At 43.3% G+C, this 25179-nt stretch overlaps 2 protein-coding genes across 3 annotated transcripts in view; one reads left to right on the top strand and one right to left on the bottom strand.

The window, feature by feature from the left end:
• The window catches only part of nop14 (NOP14 nucleolar protein homolog (yeast)), a 40625-nt gene extending 20469 nt beyond the window's left edge, over nt 1–20156 (top strand). The window contains exons 14-19 of the mRNA XM_045225215.1: nt 1314–1467; nt 4148–4307; nt 10821–10968; nt 19039–19157; nt 19534–19689; nt 19952–20156. Of these exons, the coding sequence (XP_045081150.1) occupies nt 1314–1467; nt 4148–4307; nt 10821–10968; nt 19039–19157; nt 19534–19689; nt 19952–20054 (840 nt within the window). The 3' untranslated portion in view covers nt 20055–20156. The remainder of the gene's footprint in view (nt 1–1313; nt 1468–4147; nt 4308–10820; nt 10969–19038; nt 19158–19533; nt 19690–19951) is intronic.
• A 1000-nt stretch (nt 20157–21156) lies between these two features.
• LOC121582718 (vimentin) lies at nt 21157–23695 on the bottom strand. 2 transcript variants are annotated; one of them, XM_041898758.2, is made up of 4 exons: nt 23062–23695; nt 22021–22692; nt 21745–21786; nt 21157–21630 (listed from the first exon to the last, which is right to left on the bottom strand). In XM_041898758.2, exons 1-2 carry the CDS (start codon nt 23549–23551, stop codon nt 22022–22024), a joined length of 1161 nt encoding a protein of 386 aa, XP_041754692.2. In that variant the 5' UTR covers nt 23552–23695; the 3' UTR covers nt 21157–21630; nt 21745–21786; nt 22021. The 2 variants fall into 2 exon arrangements, with proteins under 2 accessions (XP_041754692.2, XP_041754693.2); XM_041898759.2 differs by lacking the exon at nt 21745–21786.
• Between the last annotated feature and the right edge of the window lie 1484 nt (nt 23696–25179).

The following is a 25179-nucleotide window of genomic DNA, read 5'->3' as shown; positions in this document are numbered from 1 at the left end:
CCTCGTGGGGCATCAATGATCATGAGGAAGGTGAGGGATCAGCCCAGAACTACACGGCAGGACCTGGTCAATGACCTGAAGAGAGCTGGGACCACCGTCTCAAAGAAAACCATTAGTAACACACTACGTCGTCATGGATTAAAATCCTGCAGCGCACGCGAGGTCCCCCTGCTCAAGCCAGTGCATGTCCAGGCCCGTCTGAAGTTTGCCAATGACCATCTGGATGATACAGAGGAGGAATGGGAGAAGGTCATGTGGTCTGATGAGACAAAAATATAGCTTTTTGGTCTAAACTCCACTCGCCGTGTTTGGAGGAAGAAGAAGGATGAGTACAACCCCAAGAACACCATCCCAACCGTGAAGCATGGAGGTGGAAACATCATTCTTTGGGGAAGCTTTTCTGCAAAGGGGACAGGACAACTGCACCGTATTGAGGGGAGGATGGATGGGGCCATGTATCGCGAGATCTTGGCCAACAACCTCCTTCCCTCAGTAAGAGCATTGAAGATGGGTCGTGGCTGGGTCTTCCAGCATGACAACGACACGAAACACACAGCCAGGGCAACTAAGGAGTGGCTCCGTAAGAAGCATCTCAAGGTCCTGGAGTGGCCTAGCCAGTCTCCAGACCTGAACCCAATAGAAAATCTTTGGAGGGAGCTGAAAGTCCGTATTGCCCAGCGACAGCCCCGAAACCTGAAGGATCTGGAGAAGGTCTGTATGGAGGAGTGGGCCAAAATCCCTGCTGCAGTGTGTGCAAACCTGGTCAAGACCTACAGGAAACGTATGATCTCTGTAATTGCAAACAAAGGTTTCTGTACCAAATATTAAGTTCTGCTTTTCTGATGTATCAAATACTTATGTCATGCAATAAAATGCAAATAAATTACTTAAAAATCATACAATGTGATTTTCTGGATTTTTGTTTTAGATTCCGTCTCTCACAGTTGTAGTGTACCAATGATAAAAAATTACAGACCTCTACATGCTTTGTAAGTAGGAAAACCTGCAAAATTGCCAGTGTATCAAATACTTGTTCTTTCCACTGTACATACACACACACTAGAAAAAGATAGCAGACTGGCTAGCTAGATGAAGCTAATGGCTTTATTTGAGAAAAAATTGGCTGCACAGAAGTGTCACAAGGTCATAGAGAAGGAAAAGGGATTGAAAGCACATTAGAAACATTATTGTCCTTTTCTCAAGCTTGTTATTGTGTGTGTAAATGTTTAGTAGGCAAAGTAGTTTGAGGCTGTGATTTCTGCCTACATTTAAAAAACCTATTTTCCCTGTGTGTTTGTTTGATGTCATCGCAGTGTCCCGTGATGTCATTAGAGGATGTGACATCAGGCCTGGTGCTGTGCTGTCTGGCTGTGGAGTACGTCTCCTTCTCCAAGAGATTCTGTCCTGAGCTCATCAACTTCCTGTTGGGAGTACTACACCTGGCCGTGCCAGATAAGACCTCTACAGGTACGGTCTTTCTGTTAATGGGCTACTGTCATATCTGCTCATCAACTTGGTTATTAGATTAACCACTAAGGTTAGGGTTGATTCCATTTTAATTCAGTAAGTTCGGGACGTAAGCTGAGATTTCAATTTTTCTGATTAGTATAATTGGAATTCAAGGTTACTTCCTGAATTGAAATGAAATTGACCCCAATCCAGCGAAAACCCCGCCTTCTCAAGGTATTCAGCACAGTACCATAAGCAGCCACACCCGATGTCATGTTGGTTTATATGCCAGTTCACACTGCTATGTGTCTAGTATGTTCTGATATGCTGCTCAATCAGCCACATGTAGGCCTTCTCTCTCTTTCTTCCCCCCCATTGTTATGGTGTTATTTGATCTGTGACGTCAAAGCAATAGAACGCTGCTCGCTTACGTTAAGGATGGGCATTTGAAATAATTTCACTATTCAAATAATATCATGTAGTTTTTGGGGATATTCAAAATATATTGTTAAAAAAAAGTACTTAGCTATGTTTATAACCTGAGCACTTGCTGCGAGAGGGAGAGACTATGCAACCACTACAGGTGAGACTAAGTGAGCGAGAGGATCACTGGTCAGCGAGTGGGCGCCCGTCCACTGCAGTATAGAGCAGGGCTGCCCAATTCTGGTCCTAGAGGGCCGAAACACTTCTGGTTTTCATCCTCTCCTTCTATTAGGGACTAATTCAGACCCGGGACACCAGGTGAGTGCAATTAACTACCAGGTAGAAACAAAAACCAGAAGTGTTTCGGCCCTGGAAACAACGGAGTAGAGAGATGCTTTATTATTGCTTTATAAAATATGGTATGTCCTTGCATGTAACAATGTCGTATGGATATTTGAATTGAATTTAGACAATGCCTTTTCGTTGTTAAAATAGGCCTATCATTTGTTTTCTCAAAAATGAATACTCACACAAGTAACCAAAGCTTATTACAAAGATCAGGGCTCTGGGTCTGAGCCCCTCGCTGTGCAACTGGATCCTAGACTTCCTGATGGGCTGACCTCAGGTGGTGAAGGTAGGCAACAACACCTCCGCCATGCTGATCCTCAACACGTGGGCCCCACAGGGATGTGTGTTCAGCCACCTCCTGCACTCCCTGTTCACCCTTGACTGCGTGGCCATGCACGCCTCCAACTCGATCATCAAGTTTGCTGATTACCAACAACGACGAGACCACTTACATGGAGGAGGTGAGAGCCCTGGCAGAGTGATCACGCTCCTATCCACATCAACGGGGCCACAGTGGAGAGAGTCAAAAGCTTCAAGTTCCTCGTCGTGCATATCACTGAGGTCCTGTGTGTGGTGAAGAAGGCGCAACAGCGCCTCTTCAACCTCAGGAGGCTGAAGAAATTCTGCTTGGCTCCTAAGACCCTCACAAACTTCTACAAATGCACCATTGAGAGTATCCTGTCAGGCTTTATTACTGCCTGGTACGGCAGTTGCACCGCCAGCAACTGCAGGGCTCTCTAGAGCGTGGTGCGGTCAGCCCAACGTATTATCGGGGGCACACTGCCTGCCCTCCAGTACATCTACAGCACCCGGGGTCACAGGAAGGCCAAAAAGAGCTGCGGACACTCTGGTCCAGAAGCTAATTTCCTCTAATTCTATCAATTTTGCCATGGGGTTTGTACTGTGTATTTAAATACTGTATTCTCGACAGAGTTCATTTTACTACTTACTGTACATTGCATTTTAGTGACACTTTAAACCCATTTCTTTATATACTGGATTCTTGACTGCTCGCTCTAATATATCTACTGCTGTACATATCATTTTTAGTATATCTTGTGTAAATTCATCCAGTGTATATATGTATAGATTGCATTTTAAATACTGTGCTATTTGGGTTATTCATTGGATTTGTTCTGACATTTCTTTTTTTGGGGGGGGGCATTTCACTGCATCTTTAGGAGCTAACATCTTCTGAACTGTGTACACGACCAATAAACTTTGATTTGATTTTGAATACTGTCAGTTCGGATATTCTAATAACCGTGCCCATCCCTAGTGCATAGTGGGCAGAAGTCCTAATGAACACTTCTAAATAACCAAAAATGTTTGTCTGCCTGTCTGTCTGTACTGTGATTGCCTCGGTGTGTCTGTCAGCTACAGTATGATACTGCACACTGCTGTAGAGACAGTACAGCGGCGCCCGGTGAAATAGTTTCACTGCCATGCCAAACCATCATCGGCAGAATTAAAGCTAAGCTAAAGCTATGCTTGGTGTCAAGATCTCAACTCCTGTTGATGCTGATTGAATTAGTGGATTTAGTGGAATTTAAATGTTTTTAGATCATTCTGATGCTTTTCTCCAGAAATGAAGGAGTGTGTTACAGATATTGTTTGCCTCTTTCCACTAGTATATGTCTCCTCCATAGTTGTTCTAGTGGGTTTATTTGTCATGTAAAAGCCTGGAGCCCTGTCTGTATTTATTTTACATGTAGGCCACAGGAAGTTGGTGGCACCTTAATTGGGGAGGATGGGCTCGTGGTAATAACTGGAGTGGAATTGGTGGAATGGTATTCAATGTGTTTAATGCCATTCCATTGGCTCCATTCCAGCCATTATTATGAGCCGTTCAGCAGCCTCCACTGATGTAGACAGTGTGACACCTAGGGCCCTAACATGACTGGCTGCTGTGTTGTGTTCCTCCTAGGTTACTCAGTGGTGCCACCCTTCAGGCAGAGCAGTAAGGTCAGTGACCTGCTGGTGCTGTCAGACCCAGAGTCCAGCCAGACATGGAGTAAGAAGACCCTTCCACTGTCTGCCACCCGGACACTCACACTGACCACCGACCTGGAAACGGACCACTACAGGTAAGACAGAGAGCAGAGCACCAATTCTCTTCCTACCCTGTTACCCATGGCACCCTTTATTTTCAGATCTGTAAGGTGGAAGTAATATGGTGGAAGCTCCACCACTATACTCCTTATACCTATCTAGACCTGTTGGATCTGCAAACCTAGGAAGGGTTAGGCCCAAGGGTAAGGGGTAAGGAACAAATTGGGCACTGTAACACTCATTTCCCAGTAAACCCATGTGGCTGTGTGTCTTCAGAGATGAGGCAGTGAGTGAGTGTGGGCACTGGGCTAATTAGAAGCGATCAGAATTAGTCAGCAGTGTTCTTCCTCCTTCACACTGCATCTGGTGTGTAGGCAACACTCCACTCAACAGACCAGCCTAGCAGCCTGCTATTAGCTTCATCTGAGAAAGAGAGAAAGAGAGGGAGAGAAAGAGAATACCCCTGATTAGAGAGGTGTGTATGTGGGGGGCGCTAGCGTGTACCTCAGCGCATGCATGCACATTCATAATACTTGTCTGAAGCAGAGTAGCAAATAACCCATGTCGTATGTATGTGCCATTATTGTAGCCCTTATTCTGAATAATATGTTTAGTAATAAGGTGTCAGACTTGTAGGGACCCCTCTGAATAGGGATTGAGTGGGACGATGTAGGCTGTGGGATGGGCGTTTTGACTTTGAGTACTCACATGATTATTATTGTTTGAGTACTCGAGTACTTGAATGGAAAAAAAAATATATAGATTTTTTAGAACACAAGGCCTGCACTTGATTTTTTTCTCTCACTTATCTATATGCCATCAGTACCATTACAAATAACAAATCCTAATTGCTAAATTGCCCCATATATTTTCAGTCAGTAAAAAAACAAGTCCCATTTTTAAGATTAATTTATTGAAACCGTAATATCAACGGGTTATATTATATCGTGGAAGACAATCTTCAAAAAGGCAGTAACCTCAGCAGTGTCACTTGCTTGTAGAAGCCTATGGCAGTGCAATGGCATAGCCTTGTTTTGTAAATTCAGCCGACAAGACGCTCTTATTTCCCGAGCCCTTGTCACAGGCAAGACACATATTTTATATGTAATATAACCAGAGGTTGGAACCAACAATTATTTTCCAGTTTCATTCTGAACCGAACCAACCAATCGTATTTTTAAAACAACATTAGATTACTTCACTAATCATGCAGTGCGGAAAGAGCAGCTTGATATGGAGCGGGCAAGCTATAGCTCAGTGAGTTGTTTACATGCATGATGGAAAGACAAGTGTCCAGCACGAGATGCAACTGAAATTTTGCGTGTGGGGAGAGGGGGTCGAGGAGGAGGCTTGGCTTGAAGCGCTTGACATCTTTGATGACATGCATTATCTGAATTAAGCCCACATAATTATACCTACGGAGGAGCAGCTTCTATGGAGGAACTTTGAATGCCTTGAAACTTCAGAGTTGTCTTAACGTTGGACCAAAGAAGCTAGCTAGCTAACAAGCTTGTGTGTGCAGAATCACACTTGTAACATCAGTAGGCTACAGCTTTGCTGAGAAGGGGCATGTACGCACGCGCGCACGTCCAAAGATTTTCAGCTGGCAGGCAGACGCTAGAATAAGTTTCTGACTGACAGAGGGAGGGCTTTTCATAGGCCTGGAAATTGTTTTTAAAATAAAGGGTTCTGTTCCGGACTGTTTCGGTCCCTGAATATAAAATAATAAAATAGAACAGAATATTTTTCCAAATGAAAATAGTTGCCAGTGTGAAGCTTATCTCACGTCTGGAACAGTTATTCTAAAAGAGTGATCATTTGTAACGGGGCTCAATTTGGCGAGTTGAAAGTCAATTTATTCAGGGTTACAAACCAAATTCTGTTTTCTTTTCGATATACAGATGTTCGATTTAGTTTTTCGGCCTGTTCTTTGGAATTTTCTAAATGGATTAACAATTACACATTGAACACTACAGTGATGTGTTACGGCCACAACATCTGTTTGGTGAGTAGGCCGAGGCTTAATGATTCTAATGAAAATTGCTCTTTGTCTTTATCAAACAAATGTTTTTGCATTTTTTCAGTGTGGAACCTGTACGTTTAGGGGGGTTATAGCCTAGGCTAACCAATTCTAAATGGCACTAGCAGTTCGCAAAGTAGTCTAAAGGCGTCCGTATGCTTCCCAGCCAAAACAGTTCGGAAGAGTTTGCATGTATTATGACATTTTGTGACGTTTTTGTTCTTTTTGGACTTCGGTGAGGGTACACATTTTTTCTGGAGGCAAGCTGAAATCGGTAGCCGTAATCTACGCCCCTTCGTCGGTGAATGGTCAACAGTTGGGATTCTTCAATAAAGTGTTTGTCGTCATTCAACGAGAGACGACTCGTTTTCCATTGAGAAATTCTGCACCAAACAGTTAAATTAGTTAGATGTAAAATTGCGCAACTAAAAACGTCACAATTAGTGACCGGTTTCTTGAGTTATCGTAGATTAATTCTGACTATTTTGAGGAAATTTCTACTTGGCTCATCGCGCTCTAGCGACTCTTCCTCTAGCTTGTGTGTGTGTGTTGACGCAATTGAGTGAGAGACACGGAGGTGAAAGGGAATTTAGGGAGAGAAACTGATGCTTGGTTTGTTTTTTGTTGTGCCCCGCAAATGCACATGTACAAATGGAACACTAGAGGGACAACATTTTTCTTGCCCGTTCGGGGAACCACAAAGCACATTCCACCAAATAGTTTTACAGTATTCGATTTTTTAAAATCTCTGGTTAAAGATCGAGTTTTGACGTCCTTTCGTGGACTCGATTACTCATGCCTAGCCCTCCTAGTAGGCTGTGCACTACTTTTGACCAGAGCTCTATACGCACTGTAAAGGGAATAGGGTGCCATTTGGGATGCAGATGTAGTGTAGGAGGAGTGAAGAGGGTAATCATGGATTAAGTGTTGTAGAGGGCTGCATTCCCACGGGATGCCCATGGGCATAACCCGCAGTCCCTGCAGTTATATCCACAGGACGGCGGCTTTAGGGTCATGAAGTATTGTGTGGATGAAGGGCGGGTGTGTAGTGGCGGGTTGAATAATGAGAAAATGATACATAAAATATCCTTAAATGTAGAGTTGTTGCGCAATTCATATTTAGGCTACACTGAGGTTTTTCTTTCATAATTTTTTATCTGAAGTTAGGCCCTAAAGCTTAGGCGACGCACTAACTGCAGGGCGCCAAATACCCACCAAATGCTTTTTGGGAGCTTGGGCAGAAAAAGTTAACGTCCATCCACTGAGGCAAAAAGGACAATGTCTGAGTTTAATTCAATAAGAGAAAAGATGTGGAGAGTTGAAAATAAATAGAAGGGAGGGCCAGAACAGTAGTCTAATGTTTGGGAAAGATTTGGTAGTGGTAAAAGATGAAATGATATGTGTGATTTGTGAGGCGCTATACAAATTCACAGTCACAAGATGGGGGACTTCAAAATGGCACCTCAGGGGAACTATACTGTTCAGATGGGTTAAATGGAGTAGCCTAAATTACATTTAGGGTTAAATGAAGTAGCCTAACTGAAATTTTGGACACTGACTGTAGGTCTATAACATCTCACATACCCTAATATAATATTTAACCCCTGCAGAATTAAGCATTTTTCTTACAGTAAAATGATACACCAAATGTACATTTTTACTCTGGATAAAAAAAAAATCTGCAACTTAAAAGAATGAATGTGTGTCTGTAAAGGTGCTATCTTTCTCAGCATCATAAAAGCTGATAGTATTTCAACTACATAAAATATGCATCCAAGCCAAACTGAAATCTTATCAAATACATGTTGGGTCGTTTTAACAGTTTAATTTCCTTAACTGGTCAAACTGTCATTTTGAAAATGTTGCAAAGAAAATATTTCCTGTGTTTTTTTTGTTGCATTTTCTCCCCGGTCTCTAAATGTCTTTGCTGGGCGAGAGAAGCAGAGATGAAAGAAAAACTTGACCGATGTCAACAAGATTTGAAGCATTTATTCTGTCAATTTATGACATTCTGGTGAGCAAGGGTTTTGTCTTCTAGGGCAACAAGTAATGACAAGAGAAGCTGCATGTAGGGTATCTAATTATAGACAAGTTGACTAACAAATAGCCTACCTAAATGTCAGACATTATAAGCAAAAACATACAGTGAGGGGAAAAAAGTATTTGATCCCCTGCTGATTTTGTACGTTTGCCCACTGACAAAGACATGATCAGTCTATCATTTTAATTGTAGGTTTATTTGAACACTGAGAGACAGAATAACAACAAAAAAATCCTGAAAAACGCATGTCAAAAATGTTATAAATTGATTAGCATTTTAATGAGGGAAATAAGTATTTGACCCCTCTGCAAAACATGACTTAGTACTTGGTGGCAAAACCCTTGTTGGCAATCACAGAGGTCAGACGTTTCTTGTAGTTGGCCACTAGGTTTGCACACATCTCAGGAGGGATTTTGTCCCACTCCTCTTTGCAGATCTTCTCCAAGTCATTACGGTTTTGAGGCTGACGTTTGGCAACTCGAACCTTCAGATCCCTCCACATATTTTCTATGGGATTAAGGTCTGGAGACTGGCAAGGCCACTCCAGGACCTTAATGTGCTTCTTCTTGAGCCACTCCTTTGTTGCCTTGGCTGTGTGTTTTGGGTCATTGTCATGCTGGAATACCCATCCACGACCCATTTTCAATGCCCTGGCTGAGGGAAGGCGGTTCTCACCCAAGATTTGACGGTACATGGCCCCGTCCATCGTCCCTTTGATGCAGTGAAGTTGTCCTGTCCCCTTAGCAGAAAACCCCCCCCAAAACATAATGTTTCCACCTCCATGTTTGACGGTGGGGATGGTGTTCTTGGGGTCATTGGCAGCATTCATCCTCCTCCAAACACGGCGAGTTGAGTTGATGCCAAAGAGTTCGATTTTGGTCTCATCTGACCACAACACTTTCACCCAGTTCTCCTCTGAATCATTCAGATGTTCATTGGCAAACTTCAGACGGCCCTGTATATGTGCTTTCTTGAGCAGGGGGACCTTGCAGGCGCTGCATGATTTCAGTCCTTCACGGCGTAGTGTGTTACCAATTGTTTTCTTGGTGACTATGGTCCCAGCTGCCTTGAGATCATTGACAAGATCCTCCCGTGTAGTTCTGGGCTGATTCCTCACCGTTCTCATGATCATTGCAACTCCACGAGGTGAGATCTTGCATGGAGCCCCAGGCCGAGGGAGATTGACAGTTCTTTTGTGTTTATTCCATTTGCGAATAATCGCACCAACTGTTGTCACCTTCTCACCAAGCTGCTTGGCGATGGTCTTGTAGACCATTCCAGCCTTGTGTAGGTCTACAATCTTGTCCCTGACATCCTTGGAGAGCTCTTTGGTCTTGGCCATGGTGGAGAGTTTGGAATCTGATTGATTGATTGCTTCTGTGGACAGGTGTCTTTTATACAGGTAACAAACTGAGATTAGAAGCACTCCCTTTAAGAGTGTGCTCCTAATCTCAGCTCGTTACCTGTATAAAAGACACCTGGGAGCCAGAAATCTTTCTGATTGAGAGGGGGTCAAATACTTATTTCCCTCATTAAAATGCAAATCAATTTATAACATTTTTGACATGTGTTTTTTTGGATTTTTGTTGTTGTTATTCTGTCTCTCACTGTTCAAATAAACCTGCCATTAAAATTATAGACTTATCATTTCTTTGTCAGTGGGCAAATGTACAAAATCAGCAGGGGATTAAATACTTTTTTCCCTCACTGTGTGTATATATATATATATTATAGTTTTTCTTACGGATATATTACATTTACATAAGTATTCAGACCCTTTACTCAGTACTTTGTTGAAGCACCTTTGGCAGCAATTACAGCCTTGAGTGTTCTTGGGTATGACGCTACAAGCTTGGCACACCTGTATTTGGGGATTTTCTCACGTTCTTGGGGAGCGTCGCTGCACAGCTATTTTCAGGTCTCTCCAGAGATGTTCAAGTTTTGTTCGTTTATTTGAGCAGTAATTAGACTGGCACCCACTTTCCTTTTAAATCAGTTGATTGTTTCCTTTATAACATACGCATACCACCCCTCCCACAAACTACCTACACCCATCATAGCCACTGCCCAAATGAAGTCAGTGCTGAGAGAAAGCCTTCTGGTCTTCACAGGAAGACATTCTTGTGGGGCTTACAAAGACAGATGCAGGGTTGAGTGAGTGTGTGTGTGTGAAGAAACCAAGACAGAGTGGGGGCTGCGTGGTTGTGTGAAGAGTCTCAGTGCCATGGTAGTTGTCAACGCTGTGTTAGCTTCCAGGCCTCATGGGTGGAGACTAGAGCGAAACAGTATGACCCTGGTAGGGTAGTGGACGTCACACACACTTAGACTCCACCCCAGGTGACTAGGAGTGTGTGTGTGTCTGAAATCTCAACATTCCCTATGAATGGGTCATTGTATGTGGCTGTGTCCGTGTGTGTTTTTGCGCGTCTGTGGGTCCGGTCATTAAACTAGTGTGTCTTCTGTCCTAATGATGTCCCCCCCTCCCAGGCTGTCTGCTGTGGCCACCTGTCTGGACCTGCTGAAGCGCTGCTCCTCGCTCTACAGAGAACTCACTTCCTACTCGCACATCTTTCAGCCAATCACAACCCTGCTCTCCAAACATCTTCCAATCAAAACGTATCCCGCAGCCTTACAGGTGAGTAGAAATGTAGTGTCATCCAAAGACAACTTAGTTGGGCTGCCCTGGGTAAATGTTTCTGCAGTAAAACACTTCTCAAGAAAAGTTGAAGACCGTTACAAAGTGTTGTGGTTAACAAATCAGGGATTAGTTAGATTTGTCAATCAAGCACCGTTTTAATTAGTTTTTTTTTTTTTTGCAAGAGGTTAGAGTTGAGTATGTTCATTCTCTTCACCTGTCACTGAAACGCTTATCAGCCTTATTTAACAGTAAGGAGGTCAATGCCTTCCACGGGCGGTGACCCCTGGAGTTTTACATCTGATTACAAAAAAGAAAGAACTGTAATCAGTTATGTTAGCAGCAAAAATATTGTAATCAGATTACAGATACTTTTGAAAAACCAGATGATTACATCTTGGATAACTTTTAAATTCAGAAAGGGTGTTTGCAACAAACAAAAAACATTGAAACCTTTTGTTTTCTTAAAGACATTCAATTCAGCATTGAAAATAAATACAGTGCATTCGTAAAGTATTCATACCCCTTTACTTTTTCCATATTTTGTTATGTTACAGCCTTATTCTAAAATTGATTAAATTGTTTGTTTTTTCCCCTCATCAATCTACACACACTACCCCATAATGACAAAGCAAAAACTGGATTTTAGAAATGTTTGCAAATGTATTAAAAATAAGAAACTGATATACATAAGTATTCAGACCCTTTACTCAGTACTTTGTTGAAGCACTTTTGGCAGCGATTACAGCCTTGAGTCTTCTTAGGTATGACACTACAAGCTTGGCACACCTGTATTTGGGGAGTTTCTCCCATTCTTCTCTGCAGATCCTCTCAAGCTCTGTCAGGTTGGATGGGGACGTCGCTGCACAGCTATTTTTAGGTCTCTCCTGAGATGTTCGAACGGGTTCAAGTCCGGGCTCTGGCTGGGCCACTCCAGGGCATTCAGAGACTTATCCCGAAGCCACTCCTGCATTGTCTTGGGTGTGTGCTTAGGGTTGTCCTATTAGGTGAACCTTCACCCAAGTCTGAGGTCCTGAGCGCTCTGGAGTGAGTTTTCGTCAATGATCTCTCTGTTCTTTGCTCCGTTCATCTTTCCCTCGATCCTGACTACTCTCCCAGTCCCTGCTGCTGAAAAACATCCCCACTGCATGATGCAGCCACCACCATGCTTCACCGTAGGGATGGTGCCAGGTTTCCTCCAGACGTGACGCTTGGCATTCAGGCCAAAGAGTTCAATCTTGGTTTGATCAGACCAGAGAATCTTGTTTCTCATAGTCAGAGTCCTTTAGGTGCACCCCAAGCGGGCTGTCATGTGCCTTTTTACTGAGGAGTGGCTTCTGTCTGGCCACTCTACCATAAAGGCCTTATTGGTGGAGTGCTGCTTAGATGGTTGTCCTTCTGCAAAGTTCTCCCATCTCCACAGAGGAACTCTGGAGCTCTGTCAGAGTGACCATCGGGTTCTTGGTCACCTTCCTGACCAAAGCCCTTCTCCCCCAATTGCTCAGTTTGGCTGGGCGGCCAACTCTAGCAAGAGTCTTGGTGGTTCCAAACTACTTCCATTTAAGAATGATGGAGGCCACTGTGTTCTTGGGGACCTATAATGCTGCAGAAATGTTTTGGTACCATTCCCCAGATCTGTGCCTCGACACAATCCTGTCTCAGAGCTCTACGGACAATTCCTTCGACCTCATGGATTGGTTATTGCTCTGACATGCACTGTCAACTGTGGGACCTTTATATAGATAGGTGTGTGCCTTTCCAAATCATGTCCAATCAATTGAATTTGCCACAGGTAGACTCCAATCAAGTTGTAGAAACATCTCCAATGATGATCAATGGAAACAGGATGCACCTGAGCTCAATTTCGAGCCTCATAGCAAAGGGTCTGAATACTTATGTAAATAAGGTATTTCTGTTTTTCATCTTTAATACATTTCTAAACCTGTTTTCGCTTTATCATAATTGGGTATTGTGTGTAGAGTGAGGGGAAAAAATGAATTTAATCCATTTTAGAATAAGGCTGTAACGTAACAAAAAAGGAAGTGGTCTGTAAACTTTCTGAATGCACTGTGGGTGCAAGTTTTTAAGTTTCTTCCACCTAAGCAAGTCTGACCACAAGTCAGAGACCACTATGCGTTTGATGGATCCTTCTTGTCTAATTCTAATGCAGGGGGTCCAATCTGGCCCGCGGGTGGTTTTGAGTAGAAAAAAAGAAATGATAAACACACTGTAGTACACGTTTATCCAGAGCGTCCCAAACATGCTCAGTGGGTGACATGCCTTGGAAGAACTGGGACATGTGCTCGCCAGAGGTAGCCTGACTGCCATTAGGTACCGAGATGAGATCCTCAGACCCCTTGTGAGACCATATGCTGGTGCGGTTGGCCCTGGGTTCCTCCTAATGCAAGACAATGCTAGACCTCATGTGGCTGGAGTGTGTCAGCAGTTCCTGCAAGAGGAAGGCATTGATGCTATGGACTGGCACGCCCATTCCCCAGACCTGAATCCAATTGAGCACATCTGGGACATCATGACTCGCTCCATTCACCAACGCCACGTTGCACCACAGACTGTCCAGGAGTTGGCGGATGCTTTAGTCCAGGTCTGGGAGGAGATCCCTTAGGAGACCATCCGCCACCTCATCAGGAGCATGCCCAGGCGTTGTAGGGAGGTCATACAGGCACGTGGAGGCCACACACACTACTGAGCCTCATTTTGACTTGTTTTAAGGACATTACATCAAAGTTGGATCAGCCTGTAGTGTGGTTTTCCACTTTAATTTTGAGGGTGACTCCAAATCCAGACCTCCATGGGTTGATACATTTGATTTCCATTGATCATTTTTGTGTGATTTTGTTGTCAGCACATTCAACTATGTAAAGAAAATATTTAATAAGATTATTTCATTCATTCAGATCTAGGATGTTATTTTAGTGTTCCCTTAATTTTTTTGAGCAGTGTATGTGTGTGTGTATATGTATATATATATATCTTAGCCAAATACATTTAAACTGTGTTTCACAATTCCTGACATTTAATCCTAGTAAAAAATTCCCTGTCTTAGGTCAGTTAGGATCACCACTTTATTTTAAGAATGTGAAATATCAGAATAATAGTAGAGAATTATTTATTGAAGCTTTTATTTCATCAGATTCCCAGTGGGTCAGAAGTTTACATACACTCAATTAGTATTTGGTAGCATTGCCTTTAAATTGTTTAACTTGGGTAAAACGTTTCGGGTAGCCTTCCACAAGCTTCCAACAATAAGTTGGGTGAATTTTGGACCATTCCTCCTGACAGAGCTGGTGTAACTGAGTCAGGTTTGTAGGCCTCCTTGCTCGCACACACTTTTTCAGTTCTGCCCACAAATGTTATATAGGATTGAGGTCAGGGCTTTGTGATGGCCACTCCAATACTTTGACTTTGTTGTCCTTAAGCCATTTTGCCACAACTTTGGAAGTATGCTTGGGGTCATTGTCCATTTGGAAGACCCATTTGCGACCAAGCTTTAACTTCCTGACTGATGTCTTGAGATGTTGCTTCAATATATCCACATACTTTTCCTTCCTCATGATGCCATCTATTTTGTGAAGTGTACCAGTCCCTCCTGCAGCAAAGCACCCCCACAGCATGATGCCGTGCTTCACGGTTGGGATGGTGTTCTTCGGCTTGCAAGCTACCCACTTTTTCCTCCAAACATAACGATGGTCATTTTGGCCAGACAGTTCTATTTTTGTTTCATCAGACCAGAGGACATTCCTCCAAAAAGTACGATCTTTGTCCTCATGTGCAGTTGCAAACCGTAGTCTGGCTTTTTTATGGTGGTTTTGGAGCAGTGGCCTCTTCCTTGCTGAGCAGCCTTTCAGGTTCTGTCAATATAGGACTTGTTTTACTGTGGATATAGATACTTTTGTACCTGTTTCCTCCAGCATCGTCACAAGGTCCTTTGCTGTTGTTCTGGGATTGATTTGCACTTTTCACACCAAAGTATCTCTAGGATACAGAACGTGTCTCCTTCCTGAGCGGTATGATAGCTGCGTGGTCCCATGGTGTTTATACTTGCGTACTATTGTTTGTACAGATGAAAGTGGTACCTTCAGGCGTTTGGAAATTGCTCCCAAGGATGAACCAGACTTGTGGAGGTCTACAATTATTTTTCTGAGGTCTTGGCTGATTTTATTTTTATTTTCCCATGATGTCAAGCAAAGAGGCACTGTGTTTGAAGGTAGGCCTTGAAATACATCCACAGGTACAACTCTAATTGACTCAAATGATGTCAATTAGCCCATCAGAAGCTTCTAAAGCCATGACATCATTTTCTGGAATTGTCCAAGCTGTTTAAAGACACTAAGTTGACTGTGCATGTAAACTTCTGACCCACTGGAATTGTGATACAGTGAATTATAAGTGAAATAATCTGTCTGGAAACAATTGTTGGAAAAATTACTTGTCATGCACAAAGTAGATGTCCTAACCGTCTTGCCAAAACTATAGTTTGTTAACAAGAAATGTGTGGAGTCCAACCTAAGTGTATATAAACTTCCAACTTCAACTGTATGTATGTATGTGTGTATATATACAGTGGGGAGAACAAGTATTTGATACACTGCCGATTTTGCAGGTTTTCCTACTTACAAAGCATGTAGAGGTCTGTAATTTTTATCATAGGTACACTTGAACTGTGAGAGACGGAATCTAAAACAAAAATCCAGAAAATCACATTGTATGATTTTTAAGTAATTAATTTGAATTTTATTGCATGACAAGTATTTGATCACCTACCAACCAGTAAGAATTCCGGCTCTCACAGACCTGTTAGTTTTTCTTTAAGAAGCCCTCGTGTTCTCCACTCATTATCTGTATTAACTGCACCTGTTTGAACTCGTTACCTGTATAAAAGACACCTGTCCACACACTCAATCAAACAGACTCCAACCTCTCCACAATGGCCAAGATCAGACAGCTGTGTAAGGACATCAGGGATAAAATTGTAGACCTGCACAAGGCTGGGATGGGCTACAGGACAATAGGCAAGCAGCTTGGTGAGAAGGCAACAACTGTTGGCGCAATTATTAGAAAATGGAAGAAGTTCAAGATGACGGTCAATCACCCTCGGTCTGGGGCTCCATGCAAGATCTCACCTCGTGGGGCATCAATGATCATGAGGAAGGTGAGGGATCAGCCCAGAACTACTGGCAGGACCTGGTCAATGACCTGAAGAGAGCTGGGACCACAGTCTCAAAGAAAACCATTAGTAACACACTACGCCGTCATGGATTAAATTCCTGCAGCGCACGCAAGGTCCCCCTGCTCAAGCCAGCGCATGTCCAGGCCCGTCTGAAGTTTGCCAATGACCATCTGGATGATCCAGAGGAGGAATGGGAGAAGGTCATGTGGTCTGATGAGACAAAAATAGAGCTTTTTGGTCTAAACTCCACTCGCCGTGTTTGGAGGAAGAAGAAGGATGAGTACAACCCCAAGAACACCATCCGTGAAGCATGGAGGTGGAAACATCATTCTTTGGGGATGCTTTTCTGCAAAGGGGACAGGATGACTGCACCGTATTGAGGGGAGGATGGATGGGGCCATGTATCGCGAGATCTTGGCCAACAACCTCTTTCCCTCAGTAAGAGCATTGAAGATGGGTCGTGGCTGGGTCTTCCAGCATGACAACGACCCGAAACACACAGCCAGGGCAACTAAGGAGTGGCTCCGTAAGAAGCATCTCAAGGTCCTGGAGTGGCCTAGCCAGTCTCCAGACCTGAACCCAATAGAAAATCTTTGGAGGGAGCTGAAAGTCCGTATTGCCCAGCGACAGCCCCGAAACCTGAAGGATCTGGAGAAGGTCTGTATGGAGGAGTGGGCCAAAATCCCTGCTGCAGTGTGTGCAAACCTGGTCAAGACCTACAGGAAACGTATGATCTCTGTAATTGCAAACAGGTTTCTGTACCAAATATTAGGTTCTGCTTTTCTGATGTATCAAATACTTATGTCATGCAATAAAATGCAAATTAATTACTTAAAAATCATACAATGTGATTTTCTGGATTTTTGATTTAGATTCCGTCTCTCACAGTTGAAGTGTACCTATGATAAAAATTACAGACCTCTACATGCTTTGTAAGTAGGAAAACCTGCAAAATCGGCAGTGTATCAAATACCCCACTGTATATATATGAGTGTGTGTGTGTGTGTGTGTGTGTATATATACAGTGAGGGGAAAAAAGTATTTGATCCTCTGCTGATTTTGTACGTTTGCCCACTGACAAAGACATGATCAGTCTATAATTTTAATTGTAGGTTTATTTGAACAGTGAGAGACAGAAAAACGCATGTAAACATTTTTATAAATTGATTTGCATTTTAATGAGGGAAATAAGTATTTGACCCCTATGCAAAACATGACTTAGTACTTGGTGTCAGAACCCTTGTTGGCTATCACAGAGGTCAGACGTTTCTTGTAGTTGGCCACCAGGTTTGCACACAGTTTTGTCCCACTCCTCTTTGCAGATCTTCTCCAAGTCATTATGGCTTCGAGCCTGACGTTTGGCAACTCGAACCTTCAGCTCCCTCCACAGATTTTCTATGGGATTAAGGTCCATCGTCCCTTTGATGCGGTGAAGTTGTCCTGTCCCCTTAGCAGAAAAACACCCCCAAAGCATAATGTTTCCACCTCCATGTTTGACGGTGGGGATGGTGTTCTTGGGGTCATAGGCATTCCTCCTCCTCCAAACACGGCGAGTTGAGTTGATGCCAAAGAGCTCCATTTTGGTCTCATCTGACCACAACACTTTCACCCAGTTCTCCTCTGAATCATTCAGATGTTTATTGGCAAACTTCAGACGGGCCTGTATATGTGCTTTCTTGAGCAGGGGGACCTTGCGGGCGCTGCAGGATTTCAGTCCTTCACGGCAAAGTGTGTTACCAATTGTTTTCTTGGTGACTATGGTCCCAGCTGCCTTGAGATCATTGACAAGATCCTCCCGTGTAGTTCTGGGCTGATTCCTCACCGTTCTCATGATCATTGCAACTCCACGAGGTGAGATCTTGCATGGAGCCCCAGGCCGAGGGAGATTGACAGTTATTTTGTGTTTCTTCCATTTGCGAATAATCGCACCAACTGTTGTCACCTTCTCACCAAGCTGCTTGGCGATGGTCTTGTAGCCCATTCCAGCCTTGTGTAGGTCTACAATGTTATCCCTGACATCCTTGGAGAACTCTTTGGGCTTGGCCATGGTGGAGAGTTTGGAATCTGATTGATTGCTTCTGTGGACAGGTGTCTTTTATACAGGTAACAAGCTGAGATTAGGAGCACTCCCTTTAAGAGTGTGCTCCTAATCTCAGCTCGTTACCTGTATAAAAGACACCTGGGAGCCAGAAATGTTTCTGATTGAGAGGGGGTCAAATACTTATTTCCCTCATTAAAATGCAAATCAGTTTATAACATTTTTGACATGTGTTTTTCTGGATTTTTTGTTATTCTGTCTCACTGTTCAAATAAACCTACCATTAAAATTATAGACTGATCATTTCTTTGTCAGTGAGCAAATGTACAAAATCAGCAGGGGATCAAATACTTTTTTCCCTCACTGTATTGGTATGGGAATAGGGGTAAAGCAGTATATGAATGACCTTCACACAGGCTAGCAAGATGCTTATTGCAATAGAACATTGTCTCAGTTCAGCTGCTTACCCTCACAGAAATGCTCACTATTTCACCACTAGTTGCAATTGATGTAGGATTTGTTGACGTGCAAGTTGTCTAACACATGGTGTTTTTGTACAGGTGTTTTTTAATACATGTTGAAATGTATCTGAAAACGGTACAATCTTCTACGCCGGGTAGCTGTAAAGCCCGTTGTCACTGTTGGGTGTAAAAATGGCTTCATAAATGACATTTGATTTTAAATTTGCTTCAAGCTGATTCAGTGTGTATGATAACTGTTTTAGCGTAATATTTTCTTAACATTCAACCTTTCATCTGGTTCAGTATTGATGTTAATTGTATGCTTTAGCTTTTCTAATATATGTTCTAATATTGAACACTTTTCTTTTATCTTCTTGTCCCAGGAGCTTCATGGAGAAATCCTTGCGGCCATATCCGGTTCCCTGACGTCACATCCTCTCCTGGTGTTTGAGAAGAAGAAACCCATTCCCCTCAAACTATTCACACCAAAGATTGTAGAAGTGTGAGTTAAACCTCTAAATTCAGTTATTTGTGTGGAGAAAAAGAAAGGAAAAGAAAGTGATTGTATTCCCTTGTAATGTCATCTTCAATCCATTCCCCTCAAGTTGTTTACACCAAACATTGTAGCGTGAGTGAGACTCATCTTAATTCAGTTATTTGTGTAGCATTACCCCTCTGAAGATTAAGATAGAGAAGGATTGTATTCCCTTGTAGTGTCACATGCACCCATTTGGCTTACATCAAAGATTGAAGAAAGATTGTGAGACTGAATTAATTTATGTATAACAAACTCTTATGAAAATTAGAGTACAAAATAAATATGTTCCCCTGTAGTGTCACCTTCATAAGTCATTTTGTAAACCTTCTCTCAATTCCAGGCTGGACTATGGGAAGAAGCGAGGGAACACAAAGGAGGAGAGGGAGAAGGAAAGGTTGAACCACAAGTATAAGAAAGAGTTCAAGGGAGCTCTGAGAGAGATCCGTAAAGACACCCGCTTCCTGGCCCGAGAGAAACTCAATGAGGTCATGGGCAGGTCTGTATGACATCACATACATACACTTATCACTAAAACACATACCAGTCTGGTCTAGTGGTAGCACTGCCAACTCCTGACTACATACCCCTTGGCGAAGGGTATTTGAGCCCCACCTTGGCCACTTTCCCTTCTGTGCTCTTCACCTTTCTACAATCCCCCGCTTAACCACTGTTCTTTTATTAAAAAATACTTGAAAATATATGGACTTCTTACATGTGCAGATGACCTGATGTTTTTTTGCTTCCCTCTTTGTGTGTAGGGATGCGGAGAGGAAGAGGAAGGTGAAGGAACTGTTTGGCAGTCTGGCCACCCAGGAGGGAGAGTGGAAGGCTCTGAAGAGGAGGAAGAACAGCAGACACTGACCTATTCAGAACTGCTTTGTATTGTCAGTTACAAACTTTGTAGTATTTTCTATTATCCTTTTGTTTTCAACATTGTTGAATAAAATTGCTGAGAACAACATGCATGTTTTGTTGGTTGATATTTATTGAGCCACTTCATTCTAACCAGTGTGTATAGAATGCTCATGGTTTTGATGTTATTGACTCGCCACTCCGCCTATCATGAAAAATATGTTCTATACATTTTGAGGTGTCAACTTGTCACCACAATGGTTCAAGGATATGCAATATCAATTTGTTATACCTGAAATGGAATCCAATGCAAATGTTCTTCCTTTGTCCCAATAATCTTTGCGTTGACTCAACCTGGTCTCAGAGCATTTCGTATTATTCTGTACGTAAATCCAATACACTCCATTTAGTGTATGTTACATTTTGTATGTTATGAATTACAATTCGTATGATAAATTACGAATTGCAAAAAGTTAATTTGCTAAACCTACAATATGTTAAGAATTTACAAAACGTATGTTACAAATTCAAATTAGTTGTGGCTTACATTCGCTAGGCTTGGAGTTTGGTTAAAAGGGTTGGGGTTAGGGGAAGGGTTAAGTAGTTGCAAAGTAGTTGAAAGTTGCTGAAGTTGTCCGTGATGAGATTCGTACATGCAACCTTTGGGTTGCTAGATGTTTGCGTTATACGCACACCCAAGCACCCTACTTTAGTTTTGCTTTAAGTGACCCGTCTTATGTTATGTTTGGTATGGTTACACATATCATACTAATTTCAGTGTCCTGGATTTACGTTTACTATGTTAAGTCTAGTCTGAGACCAGCCTGGTTGACTTGGTGTAATCTTACCATGTACATAAAAATATATATATGCATTTGTTCAAAGTAATAAACATTATCATTGTATTTGTTGCTTTCATTTAGTCTGAGCGCAAATGTTTTAGCGTTTCACCACATTTCAGAGTGCAGTAACAATTTCTAGTCAGATTTTGGTTATTCTAATACAAGGTTGTTGAGAGATCCTACATCTCTGACAATAAACCCAGTCATCATTTTAGACGGAAACTATTAAGAGATTAAAAATTATTACCAGAAACAAACCACAGCAGTTGTATGAACTCAAGTCAAGCTTTATTTATTATGTAGTAGTTGGTGTACATTTATGTAAACGTCTTTAGTTATCTTACATAAAATGGGGGTGGGTCACGGGGTTTAAATTAAAATAAAGGGGATGTTTTTGTTTGAGGAGTTAACCATACAGGAGAAGGGTGCTTCGACGTTGGAGAGAGGTTGACAGGGTCAGGCAGGACTGGGGGGGATGGATGACAAGGGCCGGTTGGGGGAGCGGAAGGTGTGATGGGTAGGACTTGGGGAGAAGGTAGAGTGCTGAGGGCCTCAGTGGGGGGGGTTGAAAGGGGTGGGTGGGGGAGGTTGGACGGGAGGAGATGGGGTAGTGGAGGGAGAAGTTGGCAGGGACAGGTAAGTCTGGGAGGGCTGACGGGTGGGAGAGACTGTAGGGGGCTCAGGCGGTCAGTCTGGCAGCTGTGTGGGTCTCCACACTGAGGTGGTCCTCTCTGTGACCGCTCCTACATGGAGGAGAAACAGGTTTCATATGGAGGAATGAATCAGTGTACATAGAGACAGATAGTAAACGGCACAATTGAAAGTGACTATGGAAATTAAATATATATGGTGGGTACCTTTTTATTAGAAGTTCTCTGTCTGGAATGATATTTAGACACCTACAAATATAATAAATGTTTTAGTTCTGCTGTGTTGAAAGTGTGAACAGTGCTTTGGTGTTGCAAGTATATATTAGAATAATTTTCTGATCTCAACACATTTTCCTTTAAGGCTTAGCCTCGCAACAAGCCATAAAGCCAGTCAGTCAAACAACTTTCACTATAACTCATGCTCTACGTCAAAGCACCACTTAGAGGACACTAGTGTTACCCATCCATCGGTGACCAACCCACCTTAAGCTTCTTTCCCTGCCGATATCCCCAGCCTGCTCTCCTCTCCCTCCAGCAGCTTTCTGTAGACGGCGATCTCGGCGTCCAGCTTCAGCTTGATGTGCAGCAGCTCCTGGTAGTCGGCCAGGTACTTGCCCATCTCCAGCTTGGTCTCGCAGAGTTGGTTCTCCAGCTGGGCAATGATGCCCTCCAGGCTTCCGACCTTATCCATGTGGGCCATCTCCATGTCCTCCAGCTGCTGCTCCAGGGCCATGTTGCGTGACCTCAGCCCATCAATCTGGTTCTGGAGGTCTGTCACCTGGTTGTGGAAAGTGATGATCTCTTCTTTAATCGACTTCATCTGCTCCTCTTTCTTGCCAGCAACTTCTTTGAGAGTTTCGAACTTGCCCTTGTACCACTTCTCGGCTTCCTGTACGTTTTTGGCCGCCACAGACTCGATCTCGGCGCGCATGTTGCGCAGGTATGCAGCCAGGTCTGGTCGGTCGCCATCAATTTCCGCAGTCACCTTGGAGTCCTCGATCTGCTTCATGAGGTCAGCGACTTCCTCGTCGTGAAGCTTCTTGAGGAACTCTATCTCGGCCACCAGCTGTTCGACACGCTTTTCAAGCTCCGCCTTCTGCAGGGTGGCATTGTCTACGTCTTGACGGAACTCCCTCAAGATCATCTCTGCCTCCTCTGGAGATGGACAAACGGGGGAGATGAGTAGATGGGTTAAAACATTACAGCAACAATGTTATTATAGTATTGGGATCAGGTTCACTTGGTGTATGTAGACAAAACGTTGGCTGATCATACAACCCTACGAGTACAAGCGATCTCAATCAACCAAAGGTATGCCTAGAAACATTGTGTAGTCAAATTTGACAATTTTGATTCTTCAAGGAATAAAAGGAAAGCTAGAAATCCTGTGTTCTTCATGGAAACAATAGTACATTATATTATCTACAATTAGGTTTATATCATCATACAATAATGTCAATATAGGAGACGATCGAGATCAGCAGATCTCTCCAGCCAGTGGTCAGTGTGGGACTGGGACCATACCTTTCAGTGCCTGCTCCTCTTCCAGTTTCAGCCTCCACACCTCCTCCTCCTCCTCAATGTATCCCCTCTCGATATCAGCAGCTCCCTTCTCATTGGTCAAGGCTTCGATCAACTCCCTCATCTCCTTGAACTTGAGATCATACTCTTCTCCGATGCCGGTGGGGCCTCCCTTGAAGCGGCCCTGTAGCGCGGCGAGCTCGGCAGTCAGCTGGGCGTTCCTCTGTTCAAGGACCTGAACCTTCTCGATGTAGCCGGCAAACCTCACGTTCAGCTCCTGCATCTCCTCCTTCTCGTTGGCATGCTGCTGGTGTATCTCTGTGCCGACTTCCACGGCGGAGGACGCATTGCCACCCTGGTATCCGGACCGTCCTCTGTTGTTGTACGAGGAACCACGGCACCGGGAGGGAGAGGGGCTTTGGACCCGCATACTGCTTCGAGAGCCACTCACCTGCAGTGACTGGGATTTCTGGGAATAGGAAGCTCCTCTCATGTTTGGTTCTCAGTGTGTTACAAAGTGTGTTCTAGAATCAGATTTTGTTTGAGTATAGTTCCAGTTCCACCAAAAAGGATTGGAAGGCCTCTTGTGTTCTCTTTCTTTCCTGGCTGGCCCACCTTGCTACTGTACTGACGGTCTCTCAGATCGACCTGTGGCTTTTATAGGGCCACAAAGAATGTCTCAGACTCCCTTGAAACTCTCACAGGGTTTTGACATGCTTTAAATGTGGATCATCACTCTCTTCCAAAGACCTGCAACACCACAGTCTTCATTAGCTAGCTAGCATTGCATTGTTAGTAGCGGGGACGGGTGGAGTTTGTGCGGCCCACACGCCTCCGTGTGAAATAGTGATATGAGCATGTATGCCCACTATTTCTCACTATTACTTAGGGCACCGCTAGGGACTCGGGAGGGTATGGAGGGCATCGCGCACATTGGGAAACACTGACGAAGTGACTGTGCTTTGGCAACATATTTTCCTGTAAGTCTTTCCGGCACAGCTCCACGGTAGCCTCCCTCACACATTAATCAGGATGTCAGACACCATTGCAGTGATGACATTCTTTGAACAATTAACCATCTCCAAGAATACCAAGAGACTTCCTAATGCTGGGAACGGTATTAAGGAGAGCAGTAGGGTACTGCTTCATTTGAGTCTCCATGTAGTCTCAGGATAATGTATTATGCCAAATAGGGTTATAATGATAGTAAAGCCATTCCTTGATATTTTAGATTCAGGTGCGTCTATTTGTGTACAGTAAGAAAAGCCTATATTAGAACTATGGACAACCACTATGTCAGTAAAATGGTCTAAAGCACATGCAACTAAGCACTATTGAAATGTTTAAAAGTGGTAACCTGAACTGATTGATGAGACACTTGGTTTCTTTAGTTTGTACAGTTTGCTCACACACTCGAATCACATTGAAATCACTTTACAACCCCTCCTTTCATGACATTTTCACTCATCTCTACATTCATGGACATGAGATTACTTTAGTTGACCAAATGGTGAAGTAATACTCTTGTATTAGGTAACATTAGCTATGTATTACATAGCTAGATGTGTGCTGTGTCTATGTGGGTGTATCTGTATCTGTGTGATGCCTCCAGCCCAAGTTGTCAGTCCCCTGTGAGGGCTCTACATTCATGGATATAAGATGACGTCTTCACCAAATGAGGAATTAATACCTCAATATACCACATGTTTAGTAGTGAGTCATGATTAGCTTGCTGCTAGCATTAGTGTGATGTGGGTGTATCTGTATGCTGCCTCCATGCCTATAGCCCCATACTCATTCCATTGTGAGGGCCTCAATCTTTATTCTCCATTTATTGATATTCACCCTCTCTCTGGTCAAGAGAAGACATATCTCATGTTCAGTAGATAGCCATGATGATTAGCTATCTAGCTGTGTGTCAGTGTATCTATTTGTACGCCTCCAGCCCCAGTCAGACTCATTCCCCTGCTAGGCCTCTACATTCATGGATATAAGATTTAAGTAATGCCTCAATATACCACATGTTTAATAGTGATTTATGATTAGCTAGCTGCTAACAGTGTGCTGTGTGTGGGTCTTTCTCTGTACAATATCTGTTTTAATGCCTCCAGCCCCAGTCAG

The sequence above is a fragment of the Coregonus clupeaformis genome, chromosome 15, assembly GCF_020615455.1.
Source record: "Coregonus clupeaformis isolate EN_2021a chromosome 15, ASM2061545v1, whole genome shotgun sequence".
Taxonomy (NCBI): domain Eukaryota; kingdom Metazoa; phylum Chordata; class Actinopteri; order Salmoniformes; family Salmonidae; genus Coregonus; species Coregonus clupeaformis.
The sequence above is the reverse complement of the archived record's forward strand: the minus strand, read 5'-3'. Positions and strand labels throughout refer to the sequence as shown.

What these genes read in the sequence shown, in the direction of transcription:
- LOC121582718 (XM_041898758.2), bottom strand. Translation starts at nt 23,551, where the DNA reads ATGAGAGGAGCTTCCTATTCCCAGAAATCCCAGTCACTGCAGGTGAGT. An exon ending in AGAGGAGCAGGCACTGAAAG is followed by an intron (nt 22,693 to 23,061) that starts GTATGGTCCCAG and finishes GTCCATCTCCAG; the next exon opens with AGGAGGCAGAGATGATCTTG.